This window comes from Phoenix dactylifera, chromosome 8 (assembly GCF_009389715.1).
Source record: "Phoenix dactylifera cultivar Barhee BC4 chromosome 8, palm_55x_up_171113_PBpolish2nd_filt_p, whole genome shotgun sequence".
NCBI classification, from domain to species: domain Eukaryota; kingdom Viridiplantae; phylum Streptophyta; class Magnoliopsida; order Arecales; family Arecaceae; genus Phoenix; species Phoenix dactylifera.
The window spans coordinates 8648433-8664955 of record NC_052399.1 but is presented as its reverse complement, the minus strand read 5'-3'; the positions used below and the strand labels follow the sequence as shown (position 1 = coordinate 8664955).

The 16523-nt window shown below is 45.6% G+C and overlaps 2 protein-coding genes across 2 annotated transcripts; one reads left to right on the top strand and one right to left on the bottom strand.

Moving 5' to 3' along the window:
• Positions 1-3771: 3771 nt before the first annotated feature.
• On the top strand, positions 3772-5804 carry LOC103721723 (uncharacterized oxidoreductase At4g09670-like). Its single transcript, XM_008812035.4, has 2 exons — positions 3772-4440; positions 4942-5804. Exons 1-2 carry the CDS (start codon positions 3979-3981, stop codon positions 5554-5556), a joined length of 1077 nt encoding a protein of 358 aa, XP_008810257.1. The 5' UTR covers positions 3772-3978; the 3' UTR covers positions 5557-5804.
• A 1642-nt stretch (positions 5805-7446) lies between these two features.
• LOC103721724 (uncharacterized oxidoreductase At4g09670-like) lies at positions 7447-10908 on the bottom strand. The gene is made up of 2 exons (XM_008812036.4): positions 10379-10908; positions 7447-8200 (listed from the first exon to the last, which is right to left on the bottom strand). The coding sequence occupies exons 1-2, from the start codon at positions 10844-10846 to the stop codon at positions 7580-7582; spliced, it is 1089 nt and encodes a 362-aa protein (XP_008810258.1). The 5' UTR covers positions 10847-10908; the 3' UTR covers positions 7447-7579.
• Between the last annotated feature and the right edge of the window lie 5615 nt (positions 10909-16523).

Below are 16523 nucleotides of genomic sequence, written 5' to 3'. Positions count from 1 at the left end.
TGACGATAGGCCTGTACCGCCTGACGCCCGATTTCCGCGCTCTTCTCGGCCAGCGCCGCCTCCGCTCGCTCCGTAATCTGAGCTTTCGCCTCCATGACCTTCGCCACAATCCGGTCGTCCGCCTCGGAGGAGATCCTCAGCAGATCGGCCCGAGCCTCCATGTGCTTCGCCTCGGCAGCAACGCGAGCAGCCTCAGCCTCCTCCAGGCGCGAATGAAGCTCCTGGTTGCTCGCGCGGGACTCCTCCAAGGCCGATTCCAATTCGGCCAGCTTGGCTTCAAGAGATCGGGCTCGGTTGCGGGCGTTGTCGGCTGACTGCTGGGCCTTCTCCCACCTCTCCCGGAAGTCGGCAGCCTTCCGGGACTGCTCTTCGGCCCGCTCCTCCGCCTTCCTGATCTCGCCTTCGAGACCCGAGGCAACCTTGAGTTGCTCCTGAGTCTCCAACAGTTGCCTCTCGAGGGCGGCGAAGCCGAGTACCCGCTCTTCGGCCACCTGGAGCCTCGTCTCGAGGTCCCTGGTCGTCCTCCCCGCCGCAGCCTGGCCTCCCTCCTCTACAGCTTTCAGTCGGCTCTCGGCCCTCGCCAGAAGCCTCGCCTGTTCCTCGTGGCTCTCCTCCAGACGGATCATGTACTGGGCGAGCTAAGAGATAGGAAAAATGAGGGCGTCAGGCGGGGATCAATAGAGCCTATAAATGACGAAAGCGGCCAGAAGAACACTCACCGACATGAGACAGACGTAGCTGGCAGCCCCGACGTCAGGGATCCCCATCTGCCGGACCCGCCTACGGTCACTCTCCAGCAGCACCGTCTCGATGAGGTTTCGGGCGCCGGCGAAAGTGAAGGCTGACCCCGACTTCGCCCCGGAGCCGGACGGTGGTTCTGCGGCCTTACCCTTACCCATTGCTTGGGGGAGAGTCGTGCTGACCGTGCTCGGGGCGGGGGCCGCTCCAGAAATCGACAGGGTCCCGCTCGGCCGGGGCCTCGGCGCGCTCCTTCTCGTATCATCCGAAGCCGACCGAGTCGAAGGCCGGGCTGGGGACCGATCGCGTCCGGCCCGGCCGTCTCGGGCGCGCCCGGGTGACGCCTCCGGAAAAGCGGTAGTCTCATCACCGGAGGGCTGATACGGCGTCAACTGTCGGTCCAAGCCCGCGGCGTCCCCCTGACCGGTGGGTCCGGACCCGTCTGTCGGCGTCGGAGTCGCCTGCTGGCGGGACTTCTTCGCCGGTGGGACCCCGCTCGGAGGAGTCCGTTTCTTCCTCCGGACCGCTTCCAGTAGGGACGCCCTACTGACAGCCGTCGCCTTGTCCGACCGCATGACGTCGTCGATTTCTGCAAAAAGGACGAGATGGTCGGAGACTGAGAAACTGATGGAAAGAAGAAACGAAAGAGGAGAAAAGAGCTAAAAAAGAAGTGGTGGCGGGCTCACGGTCGGCGGGGACCAAGCTCAGACCGACGTTCACCAAGGCATCCTCGGAAATAAGGCGGGCCACCGGGGGAAGCCGGCCCTCGGCAACCAGCCCCCTCAAGACGGCAACGCCATCGGACTCCTCCCTCGACAACCTCGATAAGCCGATCGGGGACTTCATCGGCGTCTCCCAGGTTGCCCCGATTCCCCAAGAGGGATCTACGTCAATGAAAAAGAAACGCTCCTTCCAGCCGTGAATGGAGGAAGGAGCATCCTTGACGAGGCCGCACCCTCGCCGCGCCGCAAAGCACCACCACCCTCTGTCCCGGGGGTGGCCGCTCAGGCCGTAGCATTCCCAAAAGACGTTCAGGGTGGCGGGAACCTCGTGCATGCGGCAGAGAACCTGGAAGGCCTTCAGGGTACGCCATGAGTTCGGCACCAGTTGCGTCGGCGCCATTCTTAAACCCCGAAGCACCTGCACGACTAAGTCCGAGGAGGGAAAGCGGAACCCAGCCCGAAGGATGTCCTCATTGATGGCGACCTTCCCTGGAGGAGGATGGGACATCCTCTCCTCAGGCCCCGGGAGCGTAATGTTGCAGGCTTCGGGAAGGTGGTACCGGGCCACGAACCTATCTAGGTCTTCAGGGACCAGCTCCGACCGAAGGCGGTCCGCCCTTACTTCGTCCATCCCTAATGGCCAGTGAACCTACGGTCAGGACGGGGTCAAGAGGGGGGAAGGCACCGGAACGGCTGGAGTACACTAACACGAAAAGAGAAAGTACGGAGAGCCCTAAATTGAAGAGTGGGGCAACTCACCGGAAAGGGAGGAAGAACGGCTCCGAGAGCGTCAAAGGAGGAGCGAACGAACAGTTCGGCGGCAACGGCAGCGGCACAAGGGAGAAACTTGAAGATGTCTGTGAAGAGAAAGGCGGACGGGGGAGGGCCCCCGGTTAAATAGGCGGAAAGGCGGGTGACGCCTCGGTGACGCCAGAGGACGCCTGGCTGCCGAAAGTTTGTTCGCGCCCCAAAGGCGAATCGACGCCATTAAGGAAGGATGTCCGCCGAAATCCGCAGACCGCCAGATCAGCGACAACTGCCATACGCCATAAAGAAGGCGGAAAGCTCGGAGCGCGCGCGCTTTTCCGAGGGATGGCGGCAATCTCGAAGCATCACTCCCTTCACCCGTTCCCCTCCTGGTTCCAGGCTCGGGAGTGGGGGGCTACTGTTACGGGGGAACTTAGCCACCATGCCCCACGTGACCGGCACGCGCGCCCAGGAAGACTACGGCTGCCCCTTGATCCAGCAATCCGACCTCGAGTCGGATATCTTCAGCTCCGCAGCCCGACCCCGAGTCGGCTGCCCCTTGATCCAGCAATCCGACCTCGAGTCGGATATCTTCAGCTCCGCAGCCCGACCCCGAGTCGGCTGCCCCTTGATCCAGCAATCCGACCTCGGGTCGGATATCTTCAGCTCCGCAGCCCGGCCCCGAGTCGGCTGCCCCTTGATCCAGCAATCCGACCTCGGGTCGGATATCTTCGGCTCCGCAGCCCGACCCCGAGTCGGCTGCCCCTTGATCCAGCAATCCGACCCCGAGTCGGCAATCTCTCGACAACAACAGACGGTTCCTCTGAGGCACGCCGCGGCCCCCTGCTCCACTACTCCCTGCAACGGCCGTATCCGGCGCTGCCCCACGATCCCCTGTAACAGCCGTACAAAGCGGAGCTCCACTATGCCCTGCCATGGCTGTACCCAGCGCTGCCCCACGACGCCCTGTAACGGCCATGTCAGTGGCAGCCCCATCGTGCCACACGATGACGAATCCCCGGAAAAACCCCCCAGCCTGATATATATGAGGCTGGGAGGGAAGGGGGAGGGTAAGATATATCTTCCAGAGTATCATCTCACCTGCTACCTTCTCCTTCTCCTTCTCCTTTAATCTCCTCTGACTTGATCGTCGGAGGGCCCCCACTACCCCGGTGGTGGTGCGAGGCTTGCTTGTAGGTTTCACGGCGGAGGGTGGAGCGCAACCAAAGCAACTCAAAGGGAACCCCGTTCACACCGCTGTGCCAATCGTTCTCGATTTGGACCACCAGCAACATTTATATTTTTATATTTTTATATTTTTTGGTTTTTTTTTTTCCTTTTCGCGAACCAAATGAGTCCTAAGTTTAAAAGTCCTAAAGGATCGAGAATTAAAAAAAAAAAGCGCAAGGTGAACTGGGTGTTAAAAAAGTTCAAAAAAAAAAAAAGAGTTAAAGAGCCTGCCGATCTTGATGCCCCCTTTTCGGCCCTTTCTCCTACTATCACCACCGTCGCAGCCTCCAGTCTGCCGCTCGCCACCATAGCACGCTCCCTTCACCCGTCCATGCGTGCCCGTCGAGAGGAGAGGAGGAGGATAACCTGGAGATATTATTGTGAGACTGGGGCCAGCCTATGGCCCACTCTCATGGGATGGCTCGGCCCGGTAGGCTGAGGTGGCCCAGTCCCCTTAAAGCCCCGAATATTGGTAAAGCGAGCATGCCAAACCAAACGAGACTAGAAAGTGCGGAACTTCTGAACTCTTCCGGCAAAAGCAATGGCGGAGCACCCTATCCGGTTCGGCATCCTGGGGTGCGCGAACATCGCCCGCAAGCTCTCCCGGGCCATCTCTCTCTCCCCCAACGCCACCGTCGTCGCCGTCGGCAGCCGCTCCCTCGACAAGGCCCAGCGCTTCATCGCCGACAACGGCCTCCCGCCGGCCACCCGCGCCCACGGCTCCTACGAGGCCGTGCTCGACGACCCGGCCGTCGACGCCGTCTACGTGCCGCTCCCCACCAGCCTCCATGAGCGCTGGGCGGTGGCCGCGGCGGAGCGCGGGAAGCACGTGCTCCTCGAGAAGCCCACGGCGCTGTCCGTCGCCGAGCTGGACCGGATCCTGGAGGCCTGCGCATCCACCGGCGTGCAGTTCATGGACGGCACCATGTGGCTCCACCACCCGCGGACGGCCAGGATGAAGGAGCTCTTGTCCGATGCCGGCCGCTTCGGACCCCCCAAAGTGGTAACTGCCACCCGCTTTCCCACACCACCTTATCCAGTGTTTCAGTGTCCCTCCTATACACCATGGACATACACCACACCATAGGTACCCCATCCATCACTGCATGAAATTTTACTCTTAACGAGGACAACAGGTACGTAACATTTGATTCAGCCAAGATGCATGGTTTAACGGATCCAGGACGGTGCTGCTCTAGTACAATGTTTTGCTTGTTACCATGATTTGGTATGCTGGACTATAGAAAAGACCAACCATATTGTAATGGTTGCTGCAATGTACGCGGCTATCAAGGGCAAACGACTGAGATAAATGGTATTAGCATGTCATTTTTTTCCTTTGGTCATAGAAATTTCCATTGAGATTGTTTGTCGCCATTAGTTGGCCTAAATGAATCGTGTGAGCTTGCTGAGCAACTCGCCCTCTTCTTGCTCGCTATCATCACCTCTGCTACACTTTTGCTGCTTGCTTTATCATTTTTATTTTTATTTTTTCCATGGTCAGGTCCACAGCTCGTTCTCCTTCCTAGCTTCCTCAGAATTTCTGAATAAAGACATAAGAACGAAGCCTGACTTGGACTCTTTGGGAGCACTTGGAGACCTGGGCTGGTACTGCATTGGAGCCATCCTGTGGGCAGTTGGCTACGAGCTCCCTGCCTTTGTTACAGCTCTCCCAGCCCTCCATCTCAACCAAGCAGGGGTCATCCTCTCTTGCGCCTCTTCTTTCCACTGGGATGACGGCAAGGTGGCCACCTTCCACTGCTCCTTCCTCTCCCAAGTAACAATGGACCTCTCCGTTCACGGGACCATGGGCTCCCTCCAGGTGGAGGATCTCGCCATCCCATACCAGGAGGACTCAGCTTCCTTTGAGTTCAATTCTGGCGCACATTTTGCTGAGCTCCACATTGGTTGGTCCCCGAAGCCCGACAAGGTCACGGTGGCAGCTGATCTTCCCCAAGAAGCTCTTATGGTTTCGGAATTTGCTAGGCTAGTTCAGATGATTCGGAGTTCTCATCGCCGCCCAGACCCTAAATGGCCGGACATTAGCCGGAGAACACAGCTGCTCGTGGATGCTGTCAAGCAATCAATTGAGAACAATTTCAAGCCAGTGAACCTGTGATTGTAGTGAAATGGTTAACCCAAAAATTGTGCGAAAGCTATGTAGTCGAGAAGATGAGCAAGGTCCGTACTTTGCTTCAATTAGATGTATGATGTTGGGTATTGCCTTTCAAATGCTCCATGAAGAACTCACAAACTCTTCTGTTTTTGTAATAATAATAAAAAACTCAGCTTCATGTACCTTGCTTAGGTTCAATGAATCTTATTACAATCATGCTGAATTGCTCAATAAAGCTTATTCCAATCTAATGATACTGTGCAATGACCCTGCAACAAGTCTTGGGTAAGTATCAGGTTCATGGTACATGATCTGTCACCTTACATGACTGCTTGATCACCAATTCGGAACATCCGCAATTGCTACATATTCTGACAGTAGTTGCTGCTCAATCACATTCAGTAGAGCACTGATCTCAAGTGATAGAAAACCTAATTAAGTGTCCCCATGAATCATATATATTTTTATTCTCTTCAGGTTCAGTTAACACAAGTGTCTTCCCTTCACATACAAGGAACAAAATCTATTCCTTATATACCATTAAACTCAAGTTTATGAACGCTCACAAACATCCATCTTCACTGTTAAAACCATAACATCTTCTATATTAATATATCCTACTTAGTTTAATTGTTACTTTGAGGGAAATCTATAAAAGAAGTTTACATTTCAATATTGAATGTCATTTACTACATTATATAAACAATGACTCCAGTTTGAAAGAGCATGACTAGCAGTTTCTCTTATTAATGTGACAACTTCTCACATGTATTGCATTTGTCTTGCTCTATTTTCAAAATGTGAGAAGCTTAGTTCCTTTTCATCATCGTTGTTGCTTTTATGTTTTTATTTCCCTACAAACTAGTGAAATAGCAATGGGGATTATTTCTGCAGACAGCTTTTCTACAATATTTCTATTATTTCTTGCTTTTATTTTCACTTTTTTTTTAACTTAATAAATCTTTGTTACCAAAAGCTCTAAAGATTTTACAAGAATTTCAAGAACAAAAGGCTTTCATCAATGTTGTTCGGTCTTGTTTGTTATCTTTCTTGGATTTCTGAAAACAACTTAAAACAGCAGCAGCACCAAATCGGTCCTGATTTACTTGCACCAATATCTTGCTCTTCACTTACTAGTTTCCGGCGTCTGCAGTAGATGTGCACCATTCAAAAGCATTTCAACAGTCCATGATCAGTTTTTACTTAAATCTCTTTGAGTCTATTTAGTTTTAACAATCATTACCGTTGCTGGTTTTCAAATTCTTGTCAAGTCATAACCTTTCTAAAGACCTCTTCTTTTTTTTTTTTTGGTTGGGGGGAGGGGGGACAAAAAATAGTGCTTTATTTGGGAATCCCATTCCCAGCTAGAATAGCATCTAGCTCAATGAGATTCATAAATGACTCAACAGATGCTCTCAGATTTTACCAAAAAGGAAGGTTCTAAATTTTTATCTCGGGATCTTTTTTTCTTTCCTGAAATTCAGTGAGAATTAGTTTGATTGTTACTACCAGAAACTTTTTTGTCAGACAGATCAGGTGGCCTTAACTCTCATATCACAGTCAGACAGATTCCGTGGTCTTTAACTCTCATATTACAGGCAGTTCTCCAGAACATGACCTGATCAATTCTGGCAGCCGTCGGGTGCTGTAGAGGACTCTGCGGTGCAAACTGTGCACCTCAGAGGATCCACGCTCCAGCTTTTAACGATATCGAAAGCTTCATAGATACTGTCATTTGTATCTTTTAGTTTGATCGTATTAATCCTGCTAGCATGCTGAATTGCATACCATCTGACTAATGCAATCAGACAGAATTGTCTAAATGACACCATTCAACAACTCTTAGCAGTGAAACCTGTTCAGTTAAAGCAAAATCGACCTATCACACCAAACAAGCAAACAGCTTTATCAGCATGATCTTTCATTTATTCAGCAAAGACCACAACAAAAGTTATCAGCATTTCAAACATCGTGGAGTACTTGTCAACACAATGAGATCATAGGGCATAACTGAGGGGAATATCCACTAACCAGTAATGCTAACAGGTTCAAACCCCTTCTCAATCGATTCTTTTACTGCATCAAGCACCAGTTGTGTCTTTCTGGTGATGGTAGGCCATTTTTCATCTGGCTTGCAACCAGAATCTCTTATGCTTCCTGCCAACCTTGAGAACTCCAGGATCATGAGGGCTTCCTGCGGAAGGTCAGTTGAGATGACATGCTCACTAGGCAGTGGTAGCCATCCAGTGACGAGCTCCTTAAAGCCTGAATCTGTAGCAAACCTGAATTTAGCAGTGGTTTCCTCGAAAGGAATCACAAAGTCACTTAAATGAAGGGTTCCTCTTGTTCCCACAACAGAGACTTCCATTGTCAGATGAGAGAGGAAAGAGCAGTGGAAGGTCGCGACTTTGCCATCATCCCATACAAGAGTAGCCCCACATGACAAGATTACACCAGCTCGATTCTTCACAGAGCCATGGTGCGCAATTGCAGTTTTGGGCAGTTCGTAGTCGGCAGCCCATAGGACTGAGCGGATGCAGTACCACCCAACATCACCAAGAGCCCCAAGGGCATCAAGATCAGGCTTCACACGGATGTCATTCTGAAGGAAATCAGGGTCTCCACAAAAGGTGAAGATGGTGTGAATCTGCCAGCCCCATAAAATAATTAAATATCATTTCACATACACTTGAGATATCATTCGTTACTTTTAATGTGAAAGATCTGGCATATAGAACATTAAAGAAATTCACAGTTGAGGGCTACTAAAGAATCAACAAATGAGTGACGCACCATAACCTGTATCCCTGAGGTGCCAATAAGATCCCAAGATAATGTTTATGAGAGCATAGAAACAATGGATGGGATCAAAATGGAAAATGCAAAACTCAAGATACAGCTGATTAAAGTGTGTGCTCTGACGAGCAAAAGACCATCTGCAACAGCGGTGCAGTATATGACGACAAAAATTTCCCAACTTTTACCTGCAAAGGCAGACAAAGAAACTATACACTCAATATATTGATTTTGTTATGATTCTTCTGCAGATACCTTCATTTAGACCCGCTGAAGGAAAAGCACAACTTAAAAGGGGCCTCACTTAGCAGAAAATTGAGAACAGTCGGGTATAATTTAGGCCTTGTAGGTGGAGGGATGACAGACATAAGGAAGAGCACACATTTCTCTTCTCTCCCTCTTTGTGAAGACCTACATGTGTGCTAATAATTGGAAAAATGGCTCCATCTCCAAGTTTGCAGACCATTAAAAGCAATCCTACACAATCTAGGGTAAGAGCATATCAGACAAGTTTCCCCTATGACATGGAAATAACACAAAAAGCTAATTGCTGAGCCATTCCCAACCCAATAAAAGCTCCTTTATGAAAACTGTGGCACCAAAAATAGACTCACAAGGACAAACTGAAAACTAAAACCAGTTACGAGATGAATTCATGCAAAAATGGTACATATGTTTGCTCAGAAAAGTAGGGAATAATCTACAAGCAGATCATGGTTAGTGTAATATCACCATCGAACCCTTTTTAGGCTATGATACCTAAATGCTCATGGAAAGTGCCCTAAGATATGCATTACCAACTTTCATGATCTTCTATAATAGAGTTCAATGTCTTTGGCAAAAATCTTTGATAAATATAATTGTATGGGAACGAAAGGGAAAGTTCTCAGTTCTCATCTAAAAAGCCTTTGATTTAAAAGAAGTCTTGAAGGACTTGGAGGCCTGGATGTACTGCAAGAATACTTGCTCAAAGACCACTTTGGATAGAGAGAACATGAAAGACAAAAAGACAGAGAAAATGGAGAATATAACGACAAATTTAAGTGAGGGTTTATTGAAAAGAAGATAACTCAAGCATCCAAAGAGTTCAATAGAGCTCCCATTCAATTTAAAATCTAGTCCAGACACCACATCTGCTCCAGATCACTTATGCAGCCACCTGCTAATCTACCAAAAACATCAGTCTAACCTCTTTACATAATGAGTACTGCTTTGTGTACCCCAGCATGCACCCACTACGAGCGCAAACTGAGTTTTGTACACCATGCAGGGGGGGTAGGCGGTTTACTTAGGGCTTTAATGCCTTTTTAAACCCCGGTGACCCGCAAAAAGCCTCAATGGGCAACATACTTTAGGGGTAATTCTTAAGCCCTTAAGACAGCAAATTTCAAGCACAAACTCAGAAATTTAAGCAACAAACTCGATGTTATTGAAGATATGCCGCCTACTAATCAAAAAAGAAAAGCAAATTATCTGAAGCCAGAAAAGGGTAAGAGTAACAGTATGTGAAACACAGACACTGCACTATGTAAATTTAAATCAGTTAATCAACAAGAAAATGGCAAGGAGGTAAAATATTCCCAACCAAGAAATGGGAACAAAAGAACGCTGAATGGACACCTCAGCCTCTTCTAAAGTGGGGAACCCGCTGCTGCTCGTGAAGAGAAATGAGATGGCAGGAGGAGGTGGGGATGTTCCCAACCAGTGAAGCCTCCATAAGAGGCCCGACCAAACCTGTATCAACTGGTTCAGTGAGTAAAGTCTCTTACACGGATGCAGGAGACTCTCAGCCGGGCTTCCGGCTTCCGGCCACCCTACCCCAGATTCTCGGCCGGGCTTCCGGCTGTCCGAGTTACAAATACAATTCTCATATTATGTTCACTGTCTAAAGTGCAAACTATCTATAACAATCAACTCCATTAAAAAGGTAAAAAAAGAGAGGAGAGAAACAAATAAGAACAGAGATGTGAACAGAATCCCAAAAAACAATTCTTTCAGGAAAAAAAGGGAAAGAAACAACACGAATTACCGTTTTCAGCTGGCCGAAGCGGTTGGGATCCGACAAGAGCTCCTTCATCCGGGCCGTCCGGGGATGGTGCATCCACATGGTGGAGTCCATGAACTGCACCCCGCGGGACCGGCAGGCCTCCAGGATCCGGTCCAGATCCGCAGCGCACAGCGCCGTGGGCTTCTCGAGGAGCACGTGCTTCCCGCGCTCCGCCGCGGCCACCGCCCAGCGCTCGTGGAGGCTGGTGGGGAGCGGCAGGTAGACGACATCGACGGCCGGGTCGTCGAGCACGGCCTCGTAGGAGCCGTAGGCGCGGGTGGCGGGCGGGAGGCCGTTGTCGGCGATGAAGCGCTGGGCCTTGTCGAGGGAGCGGCTGCCGACGGCGACGACGGTGGCGTTGGGGGCGAGGGTGATGGCCCGGCAAAGCTTGCGGGCGATCTCGGCGCACCCGAGGATGCCGAACCGGATAGGATTCGCTGCGTCTACCATTTTTTTTTCCTTTATTTTCTCTCCAGATGCTGGGACCGGTGAGAATGGAGGATTTCCTCTAAGAGGCGTGATATTTATAGAGCGCGGGGTTGTCCGGGGGCAGCTGGGTGGTGGTATCTGCGGTTGGCTTTTAACCTCGTTGTTGGAACAAAATTACAGATAAATTGTTTTTTTATATTGCCAGAGACGGCAGCGCTGGCGGATGGAGGGCAAATCGAACTTGGAAAGCCCTTTTTTTTTTTTTCTTTCCCCTTTCTACAAGAACTTGGAAAGCCTTACCAGCAACATGAGTAACTAAAATTTTGTTAAAAATCCAAATTATATTATCATTTTTTAAAAAAAAACTAATTCTATCAAGTTAAAATATTAGCTAACCATCTTTATCTCTCATTTACTTTTAATATAATTATTATTATATCAAAATTATATACAAATATATATATATATATATATATATATATATTTGGCAGAGTTCTCTGTTCGCCGCTTGTATTTATTCTATTCCTCGATATGTCCAAACACATTAGCTAGAAAAGATTTTTCGTGCGGGGTAAATAGAGAAGGCCATTAAAGGCCTCGACAATCAACTTCTTCTTGAACTTTCTACCCATTTTTTCCCTTAAACTCTTGCTTAGATCTGATATCTGTTGAGACCTGGGCATTATTCGGTTTAGGATTTGGAGTGGGTTCTTTTAAAAGGTTAGAGTTTTGTGATCAATCCCGATTCCTGTACATCTAACGCGATAATGGCATCTTCATTTCCAAGTCATGTCAATGTCGTTCATATAATCAAATGGAATGTTTTTTTATTATTTTTGGATTTTTAATGTTTAGATGAGGATTTATTTTGTAGAGTAATTGTCATGCTCCGAATTCAATACTTGGGTCCGAACACGTAACACACACTTACTTGGGTGGAACTCTAAAAAAATATGCTAGGCCTGAAAAATTTATCCTAATCTCAATATTCATGAACAATAATGATTTCAATTTATAACAAATAATAAAACTAATTTAATTACAAAATTTAATCATCCAACTAGTATTAGTGATGCTTTATCTATTCATCCATTCCACATGTAGTCTTAACTATACCCAGTAACTATGCAATTTGCAACTCAGAAAAAAAATAAAGAGGAAGATGATTGTGAGTTTTACAACCTAGTAAGAATCCTGAACTGCTATACCATAAGTCGTAAGAAAATAATCAATTAGAAATATAAAATAAATATGGTATCAATATTCGGAAAGCTCATACAAATAACATGCACATAAGTTTTTATTATCTTTTTAAGGAAATGCGCGCGCGCGCGCGCGCACACATATATATAATATAAATAATTGTTCAACAATAATTTCTTATGTCATTTCATCCCTTTTTTTATTAATTTGATTTCAATATTTCTCATTAATTAACTTCCGACTTCCCAAAATCATGACTCCGTCCAAGATTGACAAAAATTCCACGCATTAACCTCGTGGACGCTATTCTACGCATAAGCTCGTGGAGGCTATCCCCATGCGTCAAACCCATGGGTGCTGTCCCCTGCATAAGTATATGGAGGCTATCCCCATCGTCAAGCCTGTGGGTGCTATCTCACGCGTAAGCCCATGGAGGTTATCCCTATGCGTCAAGCCTATAGGCACTATCCCACATGTAAGCACGTTGAGACTATTCTACATATAAGCTCGTGGAGGCTATCTCATGCATAAGCCCATAAACGTTATCCTACACATAAGCTCGTGAAAGCTATCTCATAATGAGTTTAGTCCAAACCATAACGAGTTTGACAGGATGACTCATAGCCATCGAGATGGCAGCTTTATCCGGGTGGAGTCGAAAGAGATAGTCATATGTATTGATAATCGATTTGTATAACGATTTGTAGTTTTATTTTTTTCAAATATTAATATGTGACTTTTTTTCTTAAATATAGGAGAGGATTGGATCCCTTACTGCAGAGCATGTCGAGGTCTCATCATCATATGAAAAAATCAGTTGCATCGAAGCTCAGGTGTTCACTGAATTCACGAGATCGAAGGGTTATGGTCGAGTGAGGGATTATGGCGTTAGAGTTACACCCACTCAATTTTCTTTAGTGAGCAGATATACCCAGGATAATAAACATAACAGCAGCACTGCAAAGGTTCGTAGGCTGAAAGTAGAGATGGAGGAGATGAGGTAGAGCCATCAAATAGAGATACAATCTTTGAGGGTTTAGCTTGATTAGATTTCATCCTTGTTGCATAGATTTGTCCCTCCTTAAATAAATAACTACATCTATTTTAATATTTTACATAATTATCATGTATATTTTTGTATAAGCTTAATGATTTATAATACTCTGTGATTTTTGTATTCTCAAATTCTGAATTTTCTATCTTTTTCTTTTAGGTTTTTGATACTTTCAAAAGTCGTAGGGAGGATGATGATGCTGCCATGGACCTCCGATAACCCTTAGACTATTTTTTTAGGAGTTTTATGTGTATATTTTTATATTTTCCAAAGCACATTGAGTTGTAATGGACCTTCAACCATATTTAACAATGTAAATATAATCATATTTGACAATACAAATATTTGCTATTTTTATACATAATACATGTGTTATTATATGATTTCTGTTATGTATCTGTTTGGTGTATATATTTGTATACAGAGATTTTAAATTTTTAAATAATTTTTTTAAGAGAAAATAATTTTAAAGCTAACGATGCTTTAAAGCACCATTAAAATATTAACAAACAACACAAATAAGCATCACTTGTTGAATATTAGCGATGCTAATTTGCGCCGTTCATACTTTAAAGCATCGTTAAAATATAAACAAACGCTGCAAATAAGCATCATCGGTTGAATATTAATGATGCTAATTTGTATTATTCATTAGCGACACAAATAAGTATCGCTAATATAAGATACTTTAGTGACGACGCTTTTTATAAGCATCGGCGATTAGCGACGCTTATAAGCGTCATTCGTTATAACTCACGATGCAAACCAAAAGCATCGTAAAATTGTTTTCACATGAGTGCATTGCTGATGCTTTTACGACGCTTTAGAAAGCATTTAAAAACTGCTACTGGTGCTTTTTCGCATCGGCAAATGCATTAAAAAACATCGGCAATGTGCAATGTCCCATAACGTAAACTATACATCCACTCTTTCGTTCCTCTTTTAGGTGGTATTTGTTTTACTAGATATTTGGAAATCTTTGTATTCATTTTATATATCATCTGGAACATTCATGAACTCCAAGTGCATACATGTTCACCAACCTCTGAATGTCGGTAGTGCCTATTATCTTATTTGTTTAAACTTTACAGGTGTTTGTGTCATTCTATACTGCTTTGCTATTCAGATAATTCGACTTTGTGCTCCAATTTAGAATGCCCGATTCCAATTATGTTTTATTATCTTATTTAAATAATGTTTCTAATAGTTTTATATTATGTGAACTAAATAGCCTTCTGTGTCATGCTATATTTTGATTCATAAGTTTTCTGACATTGGACACATATCAGCTTAAACAATCTTCTTCCAAGATATGCAATATAGTTGACAAAAAGTATTTGATTCAAAATGATTTGTATCTAACGAAATTAGGAAGTAAATTTTCATGGTCATATCTATATGAGGAAAGCGTACTAAAAATAAAAGAAAAAACTATATGCCATGCGATTATGTACCAATTTACGTATATTTTTATGTACTCTGGTTTACTGTCCGCTCAACAGGTCCAGGGCATACGTCAGAAAGTTTTGGGCCACCATGCTTGGTCTAGTCCCAGGCAGAGTATAATTGGGCTATTAGATGATCATGCTAGGCCTAACCATGGAAAGGCCAACTTGTTAACTTAATGATATGTCACCTCATATATTTGGATTCCAGAAAACGAAAAAGGTAACTAACATAAATATAGTCTACAGATCTCCCTCCATCTCAGCATATCTCGGAATTAAAACTCTGTGAGATTATTTTCCATATGTGATTTTTTTTTTCAATTTCTCATAAACTATACATCCACTCTTTCCTTCCTCTTTTAGAAGGTAATTGTTTCAGTAGATCTTTGAGAATCTTTGAATTCCTTTTATATATCATGTAGAACATTCACGAGCTCTAAGTGCATGCACGTTCGCCAACCTCTCAATGTTGGTATTGCCTATAAATTCCATCCTCATCCTCTATCCTGTACCACCAATCCTCTTATCTTTCACCAAGTTTGTGCACGAATGATGTGAAATCTTTTTTTTGGGTGGGATAGAGAATATGCGTTTTAAGGGAGTAACATAGAAAATATCTTGAGGCTGAGGTCCAATTAAGGTTGTAAATAGGTCGAGTTGACTCATGACCTATGCCCGGCCCTGTCCAATTAATTATCATGTCACACCTACTCAACAAATATTAAAGATGGCCGGTCACACTCTATTCAAATCGATCTAGCATTCAAATTGAGTTTGTTGTTTCTTAATTTACAACACATATAACAATCCAAATGAGGTCAATTCTGACCAAATGACCAAGGGCCTAGAACTCACAATTTGACTCATTGAATGTGATTTACTATCTGCAAATTGTCCATTGTCACAAAATTATATGATTTATAAATCTCTAGCCTATGCATCTAGTTCTAAAAAAGTATGTGCTCTTCGTGTTATTTAAACCATATATTTTTGATCATTGATGAGTATGTGATACATAAGCTAGAAATCTCCAAATTATAATTTTTTTTTGACTGTAAGCAATTTAGAGATAATAGGTTACATCCAATGATAAGAATCATTGATGTCTTGTATTGATGATTTGGGCTGCTAGATATGTTCTATTACTTCTAAACTGCTTATATATTAAAAGTCATGTAACTTGGAGACTTCTAGTCTATGCATCGGTGGTCAAAAATTGGACAATTTAAATAATATGAAATAATACATGTTTTTTTTTTACCACTTTATGTATAGGCTAAGGGTTTCCAAATGCATGATTTTTTGTATGTAAATGGTTTAGAGATAGTAGATTGCATCCAACATCTCTAATCATCAATGTGAACCTCCATTGTCCAATTCAAATAACACGCACACACATGGTTTAAAGATAGGAGACTATATCTGACATCTCCAATCATCAATGTGAACTGTTGTGGGAAGGGCCTGAATATAGTCCCACATCGGCTAGTAGCGGAAAGGTTCTGTGCCTTAATTGGAGGGCAAAGTCCTTTCCTCTCGAGGCGCCTTTTGAAGGGCAAAACCGTGAGAAGGGCTCCGGGTACGCTCGACCCCCAAAGCGGACAATACATCGGAAGGAATGCGGTCCTCTTTCTCTGCTAGCTTAATGTGGGCTATGCTGTTGCGCGAGGCTCCGGCCAAAGCGCCGTCCCCGCAACAGATGGCGCTAGAGGAAGGGACTCCTACACATAGAAACTCTCCTTGGGCCTGGGGGGCTGTCACGGGTAAAACTGGCACAGGACCTTCCCGCTGGGGGGCTATGTTGTGGGAAGGGCCTGAATATAGTCCCACATCGGCTAGTAGCGAAAAAGTTCTGTGCCTTAATTGGGGGGCAAAGCCCTTTCCTCTCGAGGCGCCTTTTGAAGGGCAAAACCGTGAGGAGGGCTCCGGGTACGCTCGACCCCCAAAGTAGATAATACCTCGGGAGGAACGCGGTCCTCTTTCTCTACTAGCT

Bases quoted from the DNA above. Each gene is read 5' to 3' on its own strand.
- LOC103721723 (XM_008812035.4), top strand. From the start codon at position 3,979: ATGGCGGAGCACCCTATCCGGTTCGGCATCCTGGGGTGCGCGAACATC. The intron at 4,441-4,941 runs GTAACTGCCACC...TTCCATGGTCAG, and splicing joins GCTTCGGACCCCCCAAAGTG to GTCCACAGCTCGTTCTCCTT.
- LOC103721724 (XM_008812036.4), bottom strand. From the start codon at position 10,846: ATGGTAGACGCAGCGAATCCTATCCGGTTCGGCATCCTCGGGTGCGCC. The intron at 8,201-10,378 runs GTAATTCGTGTT...TGGGGCTGGCAG, and splicing joins GCTTCGGCCAGCTGAAAACG to ATTCACACCATCTTCACCTT.